The following is a 21,362-nucleotide window of genomic DNA, read 5'->3' on the forward strand; positions in this document are numbered from 1 at the left end:
GAGGAAGAGGAGGTGTTGGAGAGGGAGAAGGAGGCAACCAAAGGCGTGGATCAAAAGCCCTCCTTCCCCCACTATATATAGGAGGGCCAAGGGGGGGCGCCGGCCCTAGGAGATCCAATCTCCTAGGGTGGGGCGGCGGCCAAGGGAGGTTTCCCTCCCCCCCAAGGCACCTAGGAGGTGCCTTCCCCTCCTAGGACTCTTCCCCTTTGAAACCCTAGGCGCATGGGCCTCTTGGGGCTGGTGCCCTTGGCCCATGTAGGCCAAGGCACACCCCCTACAGCCCATGTGGCCCCCCGGGATGGGTGACCCCAACCGGTGGACCCCCGGGACCCTTCCGGTGGTCCCGGTACAATACCGATGACCCCGAAACTTGTCCCGATGGCCGAAACAGGACTTCCCATATATAAATCTTTACCTCCGGACCATTCCGGAACTCCTCGTGACGTCCGGGATCTCATCCGGGACTCCGAAAAACATTCGGGTTACTGCATATACATATCCCTACAACCCTAGCATCACCAAACCTTAAGTGTGTAGACCCTACGGGTTCGGGAGACATGCAGACATGACCGAGACGACTCTCCGGTCAATAACCAACAGCGGGATCTGGATACCCATGTTGGCTCCCACATGCTCCACGATGATCTCATCGGATGAACCACGATGTCAAGGATTCAAGCAACCCCGTATGCAATTCCCTTTGTCAATCGGTATGTTACTTGCCCGAGATTCGATCGTCGGTATCCCAATACCTCGTTCAATCTCGTTACCGGCAAGTCACTTTACTCGTACCGTAATGCATGATCCCGTGACCAGACACTTGGTCACTTTGAGCTCATTATGATGATGCATTACCGAGTGGGCCCACTGATACCTCTCCGTCTCACGGAATGACAAATCCCAGTCTTGATCCGTGTCAACCCAACAGACACTTTCGGAGATACCTGTAGTGCACCTTTATAGTCACCCAGTTACGTTGTGACGTTTGGTACACCCAAAGCACTCCTACGGTATCCGGGAGTTACACGATCTCATGGTCAAAGGAAAAGATACTTGACATCGGAAAACTCTAGCAAACGAACTATATGATCTTGTGCTATGTTTAGGATTGGGTCTTGTCCATCACATCATTCTCCTAATGATGCGATCCCGTTATCAATGACATCCAATGTCCATAGTCAGGAAACCATGACTATCTGTTGATCAACGAGCTAGTCAACTAGAGGCTTACTAGGGACATGTTGGTGTCTATTATTCACACGTGTATTACGATTTCCCGATAATACAGTTATAGCATGAATAAAGACAATTATCATGAACAAAGAAACATAATAATACTTTTATTATTGCCTCTAGGGCATATTTCCAACAATCTCGTCCTTTTGTCTTGGTGGTCTCTTTTAGCCGGCATGATTTCCGGCTTGATGAAGATTCTGTGGCTGCGACACTCGAGGCAGCTCTAGGGGGTTCAGCAATTGATCTCATGGTGACATATATCAAGGATAAGGTCTTCTCGTTTGTGGTGTCATGCAAGGATATTGGTTTTCATATTGTTGATTCACGCTCTTACGCTTGTCCTCAGTTCAAATGTTATTTTCATCTCTGGGGCAATGGTGGGCCGAATTGGCGGCGTGAGTTTTTAATCTAGAAAAAGGAGTGTGATGCAGAGTGGATCCTTGTTAGTCCCTCTAAGCGGCGTGCTACTCTTGGTATGCTGGCTATGCATAAACCTCCTGTCAAGTCTGCGATCAGATCTGCTAATCCTACTCGTAAAAGGCTTTCTTTCGCCAAGTTTCAGAACTATGATGTGTGCAAGGGTTATCGTTATCCGGCTACTCAGAATTGTCTTGAGTTAGCTTCTTTGTCTGGTTATGATCTTCCCCCCAAGGAACGTGTTGTCATTCATCCCCCGCCACCGGTGGAGCTTCAGTGGACAGTTGCCTCACCGTCGATCACCTTTGGCACGGTTGTTCCTATTCGATCGTTTTCCCCGGAACCCCTAGCTCCATCTCCGGTGCGTTCTTCGGGCGGGTTTGCTAATAATTCAAATGCTGCCATGTTGGGCTCCTCTGCCATGTTGGGCCCTTCGGACTCGGTTGTTACTGGTCCCTCGCCCACCTGTCTCCCCAGGCCAAGTTTTTCTCCGTCGAGTGACAGCCCAATTTCAGTGAAGCCCAGTTCTCCTCTTGCCCTTTCTCCAGTTGGGCCTACTAGCCCCACAATGATGGTGATTCCCTCCACGCAAGAGGCTCAGGATGCTTTCGAGACCATGGTCAATGACATGGTGGACCAAGTGCTTACGTGTTCTCGTTGCTCCTTGGGGGGGCACCTGTCTGTCAGCTGTCCCTCCACCGTTGGATGTTTGGCCTGTGGGGATCCTGCTCATTCAAGGAAGGACTGCGAGTATATTGCGATTGAAAAAGGTTTATGTTGGAAATGGAAGTGTCCCGCTATCTCGGATAGGCCGGTCTCTCCTTCCTGCATCGGGAAGCACAAGCTGCCGCCACCTCTGCAGGCCTGCCCTATCACATCACCATTAACCAGCCCGCCGTCTTGCGCTCCGCACACCCCAACTAGTCCGCCTCCTCTGACGCCCCCGCTTCCTTCCTCGCCACCGCCCATGGCTAACTTCGCCCTGGATCCGCAGCGTTATGTGCCGGTGGGCCATCACATCATTGACAGAGGTGTTCATCGGCTTCCTCGTACTTTCGTCTCGCCTCCATCGCCCATTGTTCGTTCACATGAGAGCTTCATGATCGCTGAGGTTATGCCGGCCCCACCTTTGCCTCGGATGGGTCAGGTACGTGAGCAGGTGGTTGAGCTTATCAACCACATGGGTTCTCATGTCCGTTCTGCTCAACCATGGATTTCTGGTGTGGGTCTGTTTGAGGTCAGAGATGCTGGTGAGCGTTTTGCTTTGATTCAACTACCTCCTCAAGATCTTGGTCAGGATAGATTTGTTCGCTTTATGAAGCATGACCATGGTGAGGGTTTTCGTGGGGTTCAAGGTTTCCGTGAAGGTTGTTTGATGTTCTTAGGTGTCCCCCTGGACCTGCGTAATACTGAGAATCTGCGGGCTGCTGTTAATACTTTTGGCAAATTCCACCATTGGATTAGTGATGATCTGTATCTGGTTAGATCTATTGTGTTTGCCTCCTTCCGTGAGGATATCCTGGTTCCTAGGGACGTGGTGTTCTCTGATTATGCTGCCTGGGGTGGTGCTAAAGTTTCTTGGACAACACCGTGTTATATTCTAGGAGCCAATTTTGCAGAGCAAATGCCACAAGATGAAGATCCCATGCCCATTGACGGCAATCCTCACCCCATGCCTGGCCACTTAATCCATGAAGATAATCTGTTTGCTCTTCCGCCATATCCTGCTCTTGGGTGGAACGACGTGCCGCCTCCTCCGCCTCCCATGGATGACAATCTGGGTGGTGGCTGGGGTTGGCAGGCCAATGAGCTGGGTGCCCAGGATGATCCAGTGCAAGTTGAGGTCGTTCCTAATCAGGAGTCTATGGTCATTAACCAGCAGGATTTCTCGGGCTCTGTTAACCAGTCGGACAGTCAAGTTCAGGTTGATCCTCATCCTCCAGCTGTGGTTGTTGAGGCAAATTAGTTGCCTCCTGTTGATATTGGAAATGTTGTTCTGGATGCTCAGCTTGATGTTGCACTAGTGGTGCCAGGTTTTGTTGACGGTGATCTTCAGATTGGTATTCAGCCTGCTATAGAAGTGGAAGAAAATGTCCTTCAACTTGATGTACAACCTGTGGATCGAGATGCATTGGCTATAGTGCCGTACCAGCCACCTGTGTTGCCGCAACGAGATCTTGTTGTTGGACGAGTACATGTAGTTTATGGCCCACCTCTGCCTCCTGAGCTGGCCTGGAGACGTACTTTTGATACTCTTTTGGGACGCTGCTCTACTCTTCAGGTCCCAAAGCCATTTTTTCAGTCTTCGTTTGGGCTGCTGGTCCTTTCCAATAGATCGTGGTCTCTGGCTTTTGAGCAGGTCAACTGGGTTTCTGATATTATTGTTGATGATTCGGCCAGCATGGTTGCTCCTTTGTCTGCTTCCCCACCCCCAGGGGACTTGCTCGTGCTCTGTTTCCTGACAGCCAGCTGGAGTTGGAGCACGACCCAGGCCTGTAGTTTGCTTCTGCCTCTGATCAGCAATTCTCCTTTTCTGCTCCCTCTCCGAAGAAGAAGAAGGCCTCCAAGAGTGATCGTCCTCCAGTTGTGGATTCTGAGCTGCGCCGCTGCACCCGTAGCTCTGCAAAAAGGGATGGTTTCAAGCCAGCGCTTCAAGCCTTGCCAATGTCTGCACCTAAGAAGAAGAAGCCCCATTCCAAGCCTCTGACGGATGATGATCCTGCCCGTCGTGCGCCCTCAGTGCCACCGCCAACACCTCTTTGCCATATTCAGCAAATTGGAGTGGACCTAGGTATCTCTGCTGAAAAGCTCACTGTGGATGCGCTTATGGCGGATCCTTCTCCTGCCAAGGACAAATCCTCCCATGTTTAGTTCGGGTTGTGCAACCTGGGTGTGGTCGACCCATAACCTGACTAGTTATCGTAGGTTTTATCTTAATACTTTGTCTCTGGGATTTGTATGCATTCGCTGTTCTTGTGAACTTCTTTTGTTCGGCTCTGCTGCGTGTCTGAACTGCTCTATGTGCTGCCTGCTATGTGGGCATGCTGTTAAACCTGTAAACGCTATGTTCCATGGATATTCCGTCTACTAGAAGTTGGTGTGTTATGTGTTGGAATGTTCGGGGCCTAAATTCTGATGACCGTCAGCATGCTGTTCGTAACAAAGTGGATGAAAGTTGGGCTTCTGTTATCTGTTTGCAGGAAACGAAAATGGGGTGTATTGACTCCAGAACTGTCAGAAAATTTTGCCCTCGTCGTTTTGATTCGTTTGCTTATACTCCTTCTGTTGGGGCTTCGGGTGGCATTGTTGTGTTGTGGAACTCCCCTGTCCTTACAGGGAGATTAATTGAGGTTAAGCAGTTTAGCGTTGTTGTGCAATTTACTTCCAAACATAACAATGAGCAATGGGCGCTGGTTAATGTTTACGGGCCATGTCGTGGCCAGGCTAGGGATGATTTTGTGGACTAGCTCTATAACCTTTCCATCCTTGACTCTGAAAATTGGCTTGTTTTGGGAGATTTTAATTTTATTCGATCAACTGAGAACAGAAATCTTCCTGGTGGGGATGCTAATGATATCTTCATTTTTAATGAGATTATTGGGCACCTTGGCTTGCTTGAGTTACCTATTAAGGGGAGATCTTTCACCTGGTCAAATATGCAGGATAATCCTCTTCTCGAGCAGCTTGACTGTTTTTTCACTTCCTCAAACTGGATCACTTGCTACCCCTCCACCCAGGTGTTGCCCCTTGCCAGGACTGCTTCGGATCATGTGCCTTGTGTGGTGGCCATTAACACTTCTATCCCTAAGTGTAATATTTTTCGTTTTGAAAATTACTGGGTAGAGCTGCAGGGTTTTATGGACCGTGTGTCTGCTTCATGGTCTTCAGTTTCCAGCAAAACCAACATCTCCGCTAAGATTGCTGACAAATTTAAATCCTTGAGGAGGGATCTTAAGAGTTGGCACATGAACATCTCAAAAATGAAATTATTAATTGCTAAATGTAACAGGGTGGTTCTCATTTTGGATTGCTTGGAGGAGTTGAGGACGCTTTATAGGCATGAGTTTAACTTTCGTAATCTGGTTAAGCTGCATTTGGAGCATCTTCTGCATCTTCAGTTTCTGTATTGGAAGAAGAGGTGCACTATAAGATCTATTAAAGTGGGTGAGGAGAACACCAAGTTCTTTCATGCTATGGCTTCTGAAAGATATAGGCATAACTCCATTGCTTCTCTGCGATTGGATGATGGTACAGTTGTTTCTGATCATGAGAAAATGGCTGCTACTCTTTGGCAAAATTTCAAAAACTGGATGGGCACTAGTCATGGTATTGAAATGTCTTTTGATCTTTCCTCAATCCTACACAGAGTGGAGGGCCTTGATCCCCTCACTAAGATGTTCTCCAAGGAGGAGATGGATAATATTGTTAAGAGCATGCCCATTGATAAGTCTCCTAGGCCATATGGCTTTAATGGACTCTTTTTTAAAAAGTGTCGGCCCATAATCAGTAAGGATTTCTATGAGTTGGCTTCTGCTTTTCATGAGGGGTCTGTTAACCTGGAGAACATCAACTATTCTTATATCACCCTGGTACCTAAGAAGAGATGTCCTGAAACTGTCAATGATTTTAGGCCTATCTCTCTTACTGGTATGGGGGTTAAATTTCTCTCAAAGATGGCTGCTAACAGGCTGTAGTTGGATATCATAAGATGTTTGCATAAAAATCAATATGGTTTTATCAAATCCAGAACCATTCAGGACTGTGTTGCTTGGACCTTGGAGTATCTGCACCAATGCCATCAGTCAAAGAGGCCTATTGTCATTCTCAAGCTGGATTTTGAGAAAGCTTTTGATTCTATTGAACATGAGGCCATTTTCCAAATTTTGAGGCACAAGGGTTTTAATGAAAAGTGGATTTCCTGGGTTAAGCAGTTCTTGGCTTCTGGAACCTCTTCTGTATTGCTTAATGGAGTACCTGGGAAACAATTTGCTTGCAAAAAGGGGGTTAGGCAGGGTGACCCTCTTTCACCTCTTTTGTTTGCCATTGCTGCAGATCTGTTGCAATCAGTTGTCAATGATATGCATCATAAAGGTCTTTTACAGCTTCCTATTCCCTGCCATGATAAGGATTACCCAATTATCCAGTATGCTGACGACACCCTCATTATTATGCCTGCTGAGGAATCTCAATTGCTTTCCTTGAAGAAAATGTTGCTCCTATTCTCAAAGTCCACTGGATTGCATGTTAACTATCATAAGTCATCTATACTTCCTATTAATGTGGATTCAGTGGAGATTGCTAGACTTGCTGCAGTTTTTGGTTGTGTGGTTGGCACTCTCCCTTTTACTTATCTTGGGCTTCCTGTGGGAATTACCAAACCCAAAATCTTGGACTTAATGCCTCTGGTTGATAGTATGGAGAGGAAACTTTCTGTTAGCTCTTCTTTCCTTGCTCATGGAGGAAGACTGCAGTACCTGATCTCTGCCCTCTCTTTTGTACCAATTTTTTTCCTGTGTAGCCTGGACTTGCCTCCTGGTATTTTAAAGCGGCTGGAGAGAATTCAGAGGCAGTGTCTTTGGAGAAAGTATGGGCACGATTCTGGTCAGTCTCTGGCTGCTTGGGGTTTAGTTTGCAGACCAAAGAACAAAGGTGGCTTGGGTATTTTGAATCTGAAGCTGCAGAATGAGGCTCTGCTTCTTAAACATGCTAGCAAATTTACAATAAAGTTGATGTGCCCTGGGTTCAACTCATCTGGAATACTTACTACCATGGCAGGGTTCCTCATGCTACCATCATTTGTGGCTCCTTCTGGTGGAGAGATATATGCAAGTTAATGGATAAGTTCAGGATGGTCAGTGCAGTGCATGTTAATAGGGGTGACACTGTCTTGTTCTGGTCTGATTCTTGGCCCTTGGGGGACACTAGTATCCCTCTTGAGCAAAGATTTTCCAGGCTTTTTTCGTTCGCCATTGATCCCCTTATCTCTGCTGCTGAGGTTTTTGAATCGACTGAGATCACTTCCTTATTTCATTTACCCCTCTCTGAGAGAGCTTTTGGAGAGCTGCAATCTTTGCAAAACCTGCTTCTGCTTTCAACCCATAACCCTCAACTCAATGATATGTGGGTATGGAAAGAGGATGGCAAGGGATATTCTGCCAAGAAATACTACTCCTTCTTGCATAAGCACATTGTATCCAACCCTATTCTATCCTGGGTTTGGGCTAGCTGCTGCACTATGAGAATCAAGTTCTTTGCCTGGATGTTGTTTATGGATCGGCTCAACACTCAGGATATGCTGGAGAGAAGGCACTGGAATGTGTCTGACTCAAACCTCTGTGTACTCTGCCCCACACACACCAAGGAGGATAGAGATCACCTATTCTTTCAATATAACTTCAGTTGTAGGGTCTGGAATTATCTTCAAATCAACTGGATGGCTGGAGATGATATGATCGCCATTGCTTATCATGCTAGAAGGGATTTTTCCAAGCCCTTCTTCTTTGAAGTGGTTTTCCTGGCATGCTGGAACATCTGGAATGTTAGGAATGATAGGGTTTTCAAGAATATTAGACCCTCTTTTCATAGATGGAGATCTTCTTTTATTTTAGACATTTCTCTCTTGGTTCATAGGATTAAGCCTAAGTTCAAAGAGGATCTGCTTAGATGGATTTGCTTTTTGCCACCTTGAGGTTAGATTGTTGTTTTTGCCTCTTTTTTCTTTTTTGGGTCTCTTGGACCTTGTAAGTTGTGTACATATGTAACCTTTTTCTGGGAGGAATAAAGTTGCTGTGGGGTCCATACCCTACAGTTTTAGGTCAAAAAAATTCATTATATAACCTCCCGAAGGTTTTGACTCCCGTATCACGCAAAAATCTCCTGTTTTTGTTTCAAGCCATTTTTCTGACAGATCTAGGTTATCATGACGGCCCCAAGCGCCTCCAAGGACAAGTTCTTCGAGAAGGTCATCAACCCTTACCTCACGGAGGTGCTACGACACCCTCAAACTATTGAGTTGCATGATGGGTTGCTGCACATCCGCGATGAAGAGGGACCAAAGGGGACCGGAAGCATGGAGATAAGGCTCGAAGCAGTGGAGCAACAAGTTTTCAAGTGCCAAAGGATGGTTGAGCCTGGAATTAACGCTAGCCACATGATGCTCGCGGATTTCACTAACAACTACGAGCCGGATGCCAAGAACACCGAGGAGGCCATCTTCAAGCTACATGAGAAGATCGAGCACCTCCAAGCCCAAGTCTATGACCTTCAAAACCAAAACTGTGAGTATGAATATAGATTCAAAATAATGAGTTTGGCTGCAGATTTGAGGATTCTGGAGACTCGATCATCTTTCTATGATGGTGAACCTATGCCCTGGAAGATGGATGACAAGCCCGCATCATCAACAACACCTCCACCGTCTCCTCCAACAAAGAAGAATTGAGTATCTGGGTATGGGCACTCCCCTTGGCAACTGCCAAGCTTGGGGGAGGTGCCCCGGTATCGTATCGCAATCACAACTCCTATCTTTGCCGTTTTTCTTAATTCGATCTTATTAGTAGTATCTTGATCTAGTAGAATAAACTTTATGGCATGATCTAGTTTTGAGTTTTGCTTTATGACCTCTCTATGTAATCGAGTCTGTGAGATATATATATAATAAAAATTAGTGTTGAGTCAAGGGCTTGATTGTTTTGCCATAATCTTGGGTGAATAAAAGAAAGAAGAAAAGAATAAAAAGAAACAAAAAGTTCATATTGATCTTATTGAGAGTAATGACTTCACATAGAAAGAGTATGATGATTAAAAGTTGTTGGGAGTTGGCAGACATAGCTTTGGTCATTGTTGCAATTAATAGGAAGTAATAAGGAAAGAGAGGTTTTCACATATAGATATATTATCATTGACATCTTTTATGATTGGGAGCACTCATTAAAATATGACATGCTAAAGAGTTGATGTTGGACAAGGAAGACAACGTAATGAGTTATGTTTTTCTTATATCTGAGATAAAGTATGTTGTCATGGATCCTCTAACTTGTTGAGCTTGCCTTTCCCCCTCATGCTAGCCAAATTCTCAGCACCAAGTAGAAATACTACTTGTGCTTCCAAAATCCCTAAACCAGTTTTGCCATGAGAGTCCACCATATCTACCTATGGATTGAGTAAGATCCTTCAAGTAAGTTGTCATCGGTGCAAAGCAATAAAAATTGCTCTAAATATGTATGATTGATTGGTGTGGGAGAAATAAGCTTTATACGATCTTGTGATGTGGAAGTAATAAAGCGATGGACTGCATAATAAAGGTTCATATCACAAGGGGCAATATAAAGTGACGTTCTTTCGCATTGAGATTTTATGCATCCAACCATAAAAGCGCATGGCAACCTCTGCGAAGGGCCTATCTTTTATCATTATCCTCTACCATTATGCAAGAGTCGCGGTGATCTTCACCTTTCCTTTTTCATTTTTATCCTTTGGCAAGCTCAGCATGTTGGAAAGAACATGATATATATATATATCTAATTGGATGTAGGGGAGCATGAACCATTATTGTTGACATTACCCTTGAGGTAAAAGGTTGTGGGGCAAAACTATAAGCCCCTATCTTTCTCTGTGTCCGATTAAAACTCCGTAACCACAAGTATTGCGTGAGTGTTAGCAATTATGGGGGACTAAATGGTGGTTGAGTATCTGGACTTGCTTTTTAGCTCTGACATAGACTCTTTCCGATGTTATGATAAATTGCAATTGCTTCAATGACTGAGATTATAGTTTGTCGGAGCCCAATAAGGTCTATGATTTATACTTTTGCATTGTGAATAGATCATCACTTGAACATAAGTAATCATATGACAAAATCTATATAAGTTGTTGTTATGAGAATAATCATGATGCCTACATGTCCGTATTTTATTTTTATCGACGCCTCTACCTCTAAACATGAGGACATATTTATTGTTATCGGCTTTTCGCTTGAGGACAAGCGAGGTCTAAGCTTGGGGGAGTTGATACGTCCATTTTGCATCATGCTATTATATCGATATTTATTGCATTATGGACTGTTATTTCACTTTATATCACAATACTTATGGCTATTCTCTCTTATTTTACAAGGTTTACATAAAGAGGGAGAATGTCGGCAACTGGAATTCTGGGCTGAAAAAGGAGCAAATATTAGAGACCTATTTTGCGCAACTCCAAAAGTCCTGAAACTCCACGGAACGTCTTAAAATAAATAAAGAAAAATCTTCGCAAAAGATGAAGACTAGGGGGCCCACACCCTTCTCACGAGGGTGGGGGGCGCGTCCCCCTACCTCGTGGGCCCCCTAGTGGCTCTCCGGCGTCCATCTTCTCCTATATGAGGTCTTTCGATGAGAAAAAAATAGGAAGGAACTTTTCGGGATGAAACTCCGCCGCCACGAAGCGGAACCTTGGCGGATCCAATCTAGAGCTCCGGCAGAGCTGTTCTGCCGGGGAAACTTCCCTCCCGGAGGGGGAAATCATCACCATCGTCATCACCAACGCTCCTCTCATCGAGAGAGGGCAGTCTCCATCAACATCTTCACCAGCACCATCTCATCTCCAAACCCTAGTTCATCTCTTGTATCCAATTCTTGTCTCAAAGTCCGGGATTGGTGCTAGTAGGTTGCTAGTAGTGTTGATTACTCCTTGTAGTTGATGCTAGTTGGTTTAATTGGTGGAAGATCATATGTTCAGATCCTATATGCATATTATTACCCCTCTGATTATGAACATGAATATGCTTTGTGAGTAATTACGTTCGTTCCTGAGGACAAGGGAGAAGTCTTGCTATGAGTAGTCATGTGAATTTGGTATTCGTTTGATATTTTGATAAGATGTATGTTGTCTAGCCTCTAGTGGTGTTATGTGAACGTCGACTACATAACACTTCACCATTATTTGGGCCTAGAGGAAGGCATTGGGAAGTAATAAGTAGATGATGGGTTGCTAGAGTGACAGAAGCTTAAACCCTAGTTTATGCGTTGCTTCGTAAGGGGCTGATTTGGATCCATATGTTTCATGCTATGGTTAGGTTTACCTTAATACTTTTGTTGTAGTTGCGGATGCTTGTAATAGAGGTTAATCATAAGTGGGATGCTTGTTCAAGTAAGAATAGCACCCAAGCACCGGTCCACTCACATATCAAATTATCAAAGTATCGAACGCGAATCATATGAACGTGATGAAAACTAGCTTGACGATATTCCCATGTGTCCTCAGGAGCGCTTTTCCTATTATGAGAGTTTGTTCCGGCTTGTCCTTTGCTACAAAAGGATTGGGCCACCCTGCTGCACTTTATTTACTTTCGTTACTTGTTGCTCGTTACAATTTATCCTATCACAAAACTATCTGTTGCCACTTATTTCAGTACTTAAAGAGAATACCTTGCTGAAAACCGCTTATCATTTCCTTCTGCTCCTTGTTGGGTTCGATACTCTTACTTATCGAAAGGACTACGATAGATCCCCTATACTTGTGGGTCATCACTTCGTCGTGGTCCATACATGGCCTATTTGCTACTTTATGTTGATGACATTGCCCTCACCATTCCCTTGATAGTTTTTCTTCGGATGACCATTACTTCTCTCAACACAGAATTCAAGATGAAGGATCTTGGTCCTCTTCATTTTTTCCTGTCGCATGGCCTCTAGTTTCTTTCTTTCTCAAGAGAGATATGCTGAGGAGATTCTTGATCGCGCCGCTATGTCCAATTGCAAGCCTGCCTCTACGCGTGTTGATACTAAGCCCAAGGTTTCGGCTGCCTCCGGTGAACTTGTGATGGACGTCACTTTCTACCGAAACATTGCCAGTGCTCTTCAATACCTCACTTTGACATGGCCAGACATTGCCTATGCCGTTCAGCAGCTTTGCTTGCATATGCATGCTCCGCGTGATGCTCATTGGGGATTGATAAAGCGTTTGCTTCGTTATGTTCGCAACACTACTTCACACGAGCTTCGGATTAGAGGCAACCCCTCCATCACCCTTGCTGCGTACTCTGACGCTGACTGGGCCGGCTGCCCTGACACTTGTCGCTCTACATCAGGGTATTGCATCTACCTCGGGGACTCTTTGATGTCTTGGTCTTCCAAACTCCAACCTACCGTTTCCCCTTCGAGTGCTGAGGCCGAATACCGTGCAGTGGCCAATGTCGTGGCTGAATGTTGTTGGCTTCGGCAACTGCTTGGCGAGCTTCATTGTGTTGTTGATAAGGCCTCTGTGGTATTTTGTGACAACGTCTCTGCAGTTTACCTCTCAGCCAAACCCCGTTCATCATCGCGACACGAAGAAGCACATTGAATTGGAGTATTGGACATTCATTTTGTACGTGAGAAGGTAGCCTTGGGACACTTTGGGGTTGTCCACGTTTCGACGGCTCATCAACTTGCGGACATCATAACCAAAGGGCTTCCGACAAATTCATTTCAAGTGTTTCGACCGAGTCTTGGAATCACCTCAGATTACGCTTTGATTGCGGGGATGTAAGAATACGTAGCATGTATTAGGGATATTCTTAATGTAATCTTTTCCTTTCCTATTTAAACTTCCGCATCTATCATTTCCTTTTTAACTAGGATTAGGTGCATTTACGTGCCCTTTGGGCCTTAAGGCTGGTCATAGTGGGGAGTAACTTAGACTAGTGTCATGCATATGACACTAGTCTAAGTTACTACCTTCATAATGCAAAGTAATATAATAGTAGTATCATAGATGACTTCATTTATTAGCTCGTAGACTCATCTTGTCTTGAAAAACGCTATGTTACAGTAACATACTATGTTACCACATCTCATTAATTACTTGTCACGTAAGCATAATTTTTTTGAAGTACGTTATGTTACTAGCTAAGTTACTCCCACTATGACTAGCCTAATGCATGCGATTGATATTCTCCTAAACCTACTCCTAAACCACTACAGTTGTCACTTATGTTATTCTCACTATGGATAATCTTGACATTGAACAGCGGCAGGCTAACAGGTGGGACCGCCAGCCCTAACGACCTGCTACCTGCTTGTGTACCCGGTAGAGTTACGGCCATAAAATCGTCCCCTCCACTCCTCCGACTCCACGTGCACCCTACACTGCCGTTCCCCCCAACCCAAACCGGTCCATCACTTCCAACTCGGCCGCCACATGTCTGTGACACGAGCCAGCCATTAAAAATCCCCTTCCCACCTTTCTCCCTCTCCTCTCACCCTCCTCTTTGGCTCTTTCTCACCAGCTCCACCGCCGCCTCCTTCTCCCACTACTCCGCCTCCGATCTCCGGACCCTCCGGCGACCGGGCCCCACCACCCGCCTCTACGCCGACGCCCAGGCCCCACGTGCCAAACTAGCGCCGCCGCCGCCATTAACCAACTACCTCCCATCATTCCTTCCCGATCTGCCAACTAGCCAAGCCTACTGACGTGCTGCGCCGCCGCCCTCTCCCTCTCCCCCGCCAACGCGCTTGGCCTCCCCTGCATCCTACTCCCGCGGGGTCCCAAGCCCGAACCCTAGAGCTCGCTCGCCCAGGGATCGACCAAGTGATGCGCGGATCGGGGCGGGCGGCGCGGCCATGTTGGGCCGCATGAAGTGCCTCGTCGGCGGCGCCGTCGACCAGGGCAGCCCGCGCGGAGCCGCCAGGAGGGTCTCTCCGGCGTCCGGCCGCGTGCACAGCGCCGCCGCCGCGGGGCTGGGGGGCAAGAGGGCCATCTGCTTCCGCCCGCCGGACGTCATGGAGACGGTGCACGAGGTGGCCGTCTACATCCACCGCTTCCACAACCTCGATCTCTTCCAGCAAGGGTACGAAGCCGTGTCTGGTGCAGATGCTCGCTTTTGGTCTTTTCTTTCCCGTGGATGTCTTCTCTTCTTGGGTTTAGTTTCACTCGTCTCTTTTCTGACTACTAAAGTTCCAAGTGGTTTGAGTTAAAAAAGTTTCATTTTTTTTGTGACATGTAAAAAAGTGAGTACAAAGTTTCGGTACAAACTTAGTCAATGGTTTTGGCTTGCCGGAGCATTTCGTGTTAATTCGGTTATTCTTCTTTTCTTTTTTGCGAGTCAGGCCTTTTTCACCCTCGTACTGGCCTAATTCTGAGTTTGCCCATACACATTTTTGTCCATTTTTGTGCTGCGAGATGGCGTGCAGATCTTTGTCTCCACATTTCTGGATCTCCGAACCTTTTGTATTTTATGTTAACTAGGGAGTGCTGTTCTCTGTTGTGAAACGAGTATTGGGTTATGTGCAGATGGTACCAGATGAAGATTAGTGCAATGTGGGAGGAGGGTGAAAGCGGTAGCAAGACACCAGCTTCACCCGCAAGGGTGGTCCAGTACGAAGGTGCGCCCATCTCTTCTAACCAGGGACAGTGTGATGCGATCCTCTGCTTCAGTGCTTCTGTTAATTCACATGATTTCAAGATGTTTCCATGAAGATACATGTTTAAATTGGTACCTTTGCAATGTGTGTAGTGAGCTAAAGGTTCATACTAACTGTTTGGTTGTTGTCAATATTCAGTACTATAGTCGATAAGAACCATGCTACTGTTTTCTAGGAGTAGTGCAGAAAATGAAGTCCACCTATGTAAATGAGACTATTTGTTATGGTTTTAAGCTCTACCTTGCTTGTATAAATCTATCAACCTACCTTGTTGCAATCTACTCCTTCTTAGATAACATCAAGAGGCATGTTTTTATAGCTGGATACGGACTGTACAAGCATGTCAATGTCGTGCACTATAGTTATCATGCAGCGCACATAATATGTCTGTTAATCTTTGTGGAGGCTTGTAGTCCTTCTAGATGAACTTATTAAATTGCGATGAGTAGAAAATGCACCTTTGTCTGGTGATGAGATAACGACAGTAAGCTGAGATCACAACTAAAGGATGCGGCCAAGGCCCACCAAACAGTGTGCTGCAGTGTTATGGAGAAATGTGATCTACTGATCTGTACTGGACCATCTGTTTAACATGGTGAAAATGTTGTACCAAATATCTGTGCACTCTCAGCTAAATCACATATGTTTATGTCTATTTAACTTCATTGTACACGAAAACAAGTGTTACAGATTCCAAGAGTTTTTATTTGGTTGCAATTGCTTGAAAGATTCTTTTGTTAGAGTCCGCCAATCATTAGCTAATAGATAATGACATGCTAGGTGGATTGTGCAGCTCCTGATGTCGGTGCGGATGATGCTTTAGGCATTTGGAGAATAGATGACGCTGATAACAGCTTCTACACACAGCCATTCAGAATCAAGTATGCTCGACAGGACATCTATCTATCGGTTATGGTGTCTTTCAACATACTCAACGGTGAACAAGAGGTTGGAAATTCGAATATTAGTATTCCTTTTTCTCTTTTGAATTAACTAATTGCAGCCTTATGAGAGCACATGTTTTATGTTTTCAAGGGTCCAGCAGCTTCTGCTGTGATATTGAAGTACGAGTTAATATATGCCCCAACACTGGAGAATGGGTGAGTATAGTTCTAATTTATATCTTTATTCTTTCTTCTGAGATTTAGTTCAGTCATGTGCATCTTATGGTTTTCATTTGCCAAGACTGATGGGGCTATTGCTTCTGTTTTAGATCTGATATCCAATCTTCTAGCGCTACATCTTCAGCTGCTGTACATGAATTTAGGATCCCACGCAAAGCACTCCTGGGCTTACATTCATATTGTCCAGTTCACTTCGATGCATTCCACGCGGTGCTTGTCGATCTGACATTACATATAGTGTACCTGAAAGCTGGTGCAAATAAATCATCATTGAAGGTACACAGGTTTGTGAAGCTTTAGCTTTAATGTTCTTTGAAAATGGTGCTCCTATGCAACTTGTGTGAGGCGGTGGGTAACTAGATGCTCTGAACAACTTTTGACAAAGTCACAACCATAGAACTAGGTTGGTACTAGAAACTGTATGGCTGGTATCCACTAGGATTCATGTTCTAGGTTTATATTCCTGATCTACCACTTGAAATTCAACTCCACAAATGAGCGGAATTTTATTTTAACATTGTGCCACAATTCCCAAGCAGTGTATTGAGAAGATCAAAAAGTCTACGTCGTTGATCTAATTTCAGCTCTTTAGGTTCATCACTTAGAAGTTGTATCTACTGGGTTGGCTGTAGTTTATGCTGCGTTAGCAAACATGTAAATGACATCAACTTTCTATCGCTGGAGAGCCAAGTAGTCCAGTATAAGTTTCCCAATTATCTGGCTCTGGCAACCTGATGGATGGTGTGATTTTATTTGTTATTATGATTACTTTCTCCTTGTAAACATGCCATTTTAATATGCAGATACCAGATCAAGGTTTACGCCCAACATCACATCACATAATCAAGGCGTTATTGGCTTCGAGGGAAATGTTACTTGAAGAATTGAAGAAAATCGGTGGTGCTGTTGGCAAAACAATAGAAGATTTAGATGATGCTGACTTAAGTCTTGGTAAATACGAGTCACTTCAGCCTTCAAAACCAGCCCATCCAGATTCTGGTAAAGTTTTCCCTGTAACTACCAAGGGTGTTGGGCATTTGGCTGGCATTTTACATGACTTTCTGGAGGTAAGTTTCATCATCCTTTTTATAGTGACCTATGAATGTGTTCATGATACGGGGACTTTTTTTTTGAGTTGGTAACTTGGTATACTGGACTTGCTGATTGGAAATATTTATGCACAATTCTACAGAGACCCAACGATGTTGTTGATGGCACTAGTGATGGTATGCTGTATACTCTTTCCAGTGAAGAGTTGTTAGAATTGTTTGTAACCGTGAGCAGCCAGCTTTCACTTCTATGGAATGCATTCTTGAAATTTCATAGGTGAAGTTAACTGTTCTCTCACTTTCACTTGTTTTTATACTGTATTTGCACTGTCAATGGTCCTGATGGTTTCTCAATTAACCTATTTTTTGAAGATATCATTTGCCCAACATTGTTTTCTTGTTTTACTGCAGGATAAATAAAACTAAGATACTGGATTACTTGCGGGACATTTGGGCCATTGACAGGAAAGCAGAATGGTCAATCTGGACTAATCACTCTAAAATCGAGATTCCACACCGCTATTTGCGGAGTATGAGTGATGACCCACCTCACCGCCAACATTCCCTCCTGAGAGTTTCTGGTTCAAGGAAGTTTCATGAAGATGTAATTATCTCCCATTCATAAGTAGCATATATTTATCACTTCTTATAGTCTCTTACTAGTTTACATCTATCTGCAGCCTGTACAAAATTCTGCTTCACGGGCTGAGCTACACAGGAAGAGCATAGCCCAAATGAAGGTAACATTGTTTTCTGGAATAGTTTATGTGCACAAATATTTATTGTGAACTGTTACTAATTTGAGAAATCTTGCAGATCAACACGAGGTCTGTTCAAGATATGCATATATATTCTGATCCTTCACGTGTACCTGTTGTTCTTATAGAACAACACGTCATGGTTGTTCCACAACATGGTTCAAACAAAGATTTGGCATCAAGTTCTTCAGAACAGAAGGATACTATTGTGCTACCTAAACTACAAGGAGAGTCTTTGTTGCTGAAAAATATCAATGGTAAAAAAGGTGGACGCGTATTACGAGCTGTCATCTTTGTGCATGGATTTCAGGCAAGTCCCATGCATCTGCTTTAATTCCCTGGAGTTACAGTATTGTTGGCTATAATTTATTGTGTTTATGAAAAGCAGGGACACCATTTGGATTTACGTCTTGTTAGAAATCAATGGCTTCTATTGGATCCTGGAGCTGAATGCCTAATGTCTGAGGCTAATGAAGACAAGACTTCTGGAGATTTTAAAGAAATGGGTGGCAGGCTTGCTGGGGAGGTTGTTGCATTCTTGAAAAAGAAAGTGGATAAGCTTGCAAGACATGGAGGCTGCAAAGAATTGAAGCTTAGTTTTGTTGGCCATTCCATTGGAAACATTATCATCAGAACTGCCTTAGCAGGTATTTTCCAACTTGTCAAATTCCAGTGAATCAATCAAGCGAGTCTTTAGGTGACTAACTATATTTCTGCATCCCAATAGAACCTGCATTGCAGCCATACTTGAAGAACCTCTTCACGTACATGTCAATATCAGGGCCTCACTTAGGTTACTGGTACAGCTCAAATTCTTTGTTCAATTCTGGTCTCTGGCTTCTAAAAAAGCTTAAGGGGGCACAATGCATCCATCAACTTACTTTCAGTGACGATCAAGACCCCCAGAATACCTTTTTTTATAGGCTTTGCAAGGTACACCCTGCTTCATTCTGGAATGTACTTGTTCCCAACTTGTATACCAGATACATTTTCCAGTAAGAATTAACCATGAAGTATTCTTATTGTTTTCTTCCTTCAGTCGAAGACACTAGAGAACTTCAAAAATATCATATTGTTATCGTCACCACAGGTTAGTCCATTTTCTCCTTTTGGACGACTTCAATTTACTTGAGGATCTGAACCATAAGCTGGGTGCTCCATGTCACTCACAAGTCATGATGTATTTCTTTGATCTACCAGGATGGGTATGTGCCATATCATTCAGCAAGAATCGAGCTCTGCCCAGCTGCGTCGGCTGATAATTCAAGAAAAGGTCAAGTCTTCACAGAAATGCTGAATAATTGCTTGGATCAGATGCGTGCACCGTCGTCTGAAACTCGTATATTCATGAGGTGTGATGTTAATTTCGACCAATCTGCCCATGGACGGAACCTGAACACCATGATTGGCAGAGCAGCCCACATAGAATTCCTGGAGACTGACATCTACGCCAGGTTCATCATGTGGTCCTTCCCTGAACTTTTCCGATGAGGATGATGATGACGATGCTCTCCCTCTTATTTGGGGATGACATGATGTTCCAAACCAAACCAAACCTGGATACTGCACTACTGACCAAGAAAGGAATATGAAGGTTTCGTCACCAAGATGGATAGCACTGTAAAGTTCCCTAGCAGTAACATTTTGCCAGTTTGTTAGATTTGATTTGTATAAATAGTCGATTTGTTCATTTCGATTTATAGCCCTGTAGATGTGAGATGTGCCGTCAGGTCTTGATAATCCAACGTCGTCTGGTGTGGTGTATTTTAACGCTGCCAGCCAGTTTAGGAGGGCCAAACAGCCAGTGAGCTTATGTCAAATAAGCATGACATGTGTTTTATTTTCTTTTAATGATCACTACATCAGGCAGAGATCATTGTCTGGTTCTTGCCATGTCATGTTGTTGATCTGTAACTGAATGTTAGGGATTCATTGGATGACGGAGAGTGTGCAGTCAAACTTGTATGACTTTGACTTTTGTTGTACAAATGTATTATTGAGATTGTAAGAAAGTCAAAATAATATTCATTATCGTATTTGTTAATACGTACTCTTATCTTCTTATCTTCAGTGATCTAAACGCTTATAATTTTTTTACAGAGGGAGTATTTCTTTTCCATTTTAACGAATAGCTAATGATAGAGGGCCGTCAAGCTTGCTCAGGAGGTGGGATTTGATGATATTATCTTCAACACTGATTGCCTCTCTGATGCAGCGCTTGGTCTCTCCTGCCAGGGATCCTTCGGTGGATCCTGTGGCTTTCCAGCATGTTCGTCGGCACTACAATGTTTTAGCTCATGTCTTAGCTAGATCAAGTTTAAACTTGTCTAGTGTTTGTATTTTTCATTCTGCTCCGGATTGCATCCAGAGACTTTTTGTAAATTTGTTGCTTGATCAATAAAGTCCGACGTTCTCTCTCAAAAAAGCTAATGATAGAGTGTTGGTGTCCGAAGGTTTGAGGTCTTCTTTGCTTCATAGTATAGGAAAATATCATACAAATAAGAAAACTATAAAAAATGAGATGGCACGTATGATGATGTCACTTTCCTACGTCACTTAATTAATTAATTGATAGGATAGAAACTTTTTCATTAGGTATAAGCTGATATTTGTTTTTTCTTCCAAATGTGAATGATAGGTTTCTATCGCACATAGGAATAGGGATCATTCCTACAATCAAATGACTTCAAAGGATTTTTCTCAATAAAATTCTTACCTTTTAGAATTCGTAGTATAAGGCTTGAAGCGTAAGGTGAGTGCGTTTCTAGATTATAAGGCCTCATTTGGTGTGAGTGTTTTTCTACTCCCTCCGTTCCATAATATAAAACATTTTTATAAGCTAACATAGCTTACAAAATCGTCTTATATTATGAGACGAAAGGGGTAGATTATAAGAGCATCTACAACTGGACTTTGCAAATCCGATCCCTCTAACGGCCGCAGATACTAATCAGGCACTAAAACCACGCCTCCACACCCGTGTATCTTATATCCGGCATCCTATATTCATATAAATTTATGCGATGTAGTACGTAGATCACCAAACGATCAAAATGAACAGGAAACAGACTTATAAACGATACAAACAGGCATAATTCACATAAACATCACCAAAAGATCACCAAACATGCATAGTTCACACGGTTCGACGAAGGTTGAGGAGGTCGTCAGGCAGGCGGAGCAGATTGGGTAGTCCGTGCAGATTCGCGCGCGGGGCGGGAAGGGTCGGCGCTGGCGTGGTCACTACGGCGACGGGCGACAGGATGCGTCGCACCGACCCGGAGCTGCCGCCCGTATCGACCCGCTCGTGCTCGAGCACGATACGGGGTGCCAGCTCGTACTCGTCTTCGGAGCTGCTGTTTGAGTGGCTGCCGGTGCTTGACATGCTCGCCGGCG

The 21,362-nt window shown here is 44.3% G+C and overlaps 1 protein-coding gene across 2 annotated transcripts; it reads left to right on the forward strand.

The window, feature by feature from the left end:
• Positions 1 to 13,812: 13,812 nt before the first annotated feature.
• Positions 13,813 to 20,010, forward strand: LOC119302353 (protein FAM135B-like). 2 transcript variants are annotated; one of them, XM_037579393.1, is made up of 14 exons: positions 13,813 to 14,461; positions 14,905 to 14,996; positions 15,829 to 15,983; positions 16,071 to 16,135; positions 16,249 to 16,435; positions 16,963 to 17,226; positions 17,352 to 17,485; positions 17,620 to 17,812; positions 17,889 to 17,948; positions 18,025 to 18,276; positions 18,355 to 18,613; positions 18,694 to 18,899; positions 19,006 to 19,056; positions 19,167 to 20,010. In XM_037579393.1, exons 1-14 carry the CDS (start codon positions 14,235 to 14,237, stop codon positions 19,455 to 19,457), a joined length of 2,436 nt encoding a protein of 811 aa, XP_037435290.1. In that variant the 5' UTR covers positions 13,813 to 14,234; the 3' UTR covers positions 19,458 to 20,010. The 2 variants fall into 2 exon arrangements, with proteins under 2 accessions (XP_037435290.1, XP_037435291.1); XM_037579394.1 differs by having other exon boundaries at positions 14,422 to 14,461; positions 15,816 to 15,983.
• Positions 20,011 to 21,362: the final 1,352 nt, after the last annotated feature.

This window comes from Triticum dicoccoides, chromosome 5A (genome assembly GCF_002162155.2).
Source record: "Triticum dicoccoides isolate Atlit2015 ecotype Zavitan chromosome 5A, WEW_v2.0, whole genome shotgun sequence".
Lineage (NCBI taxonomy): Eukaryota > Viridiplantae > Streptophyta > Magnoliopsida > Poales > Poaceae > Triticum > Triticum dicoccoides.

Excerpts from the sequence above, each read along its gene's own strand:
- LOC119302353 (XM_037579393.1), top strand. The coding sequence starts at position 14,235 with ATGTTGGGCCGCATGAAGTGCCTCGTCGGCGGCGCCGTCGACCAGGGC. Across the intron at positions 15,984-16,070 it reads TACTCAACGGTGAACAAGAG|GGTCCAGCAGCTTCTGCTGT; the intron begins GTTGGAAATTCG and ends TATGTTTTCAAG. Across the intron at positions 17,813-17,888 it reads CAAGGAAGTTTCATGAAGAT|CCTGTACAAAATTCTGCTTC; the intron begins GTAATTATCTCC and ends ATCTATCTGCAG.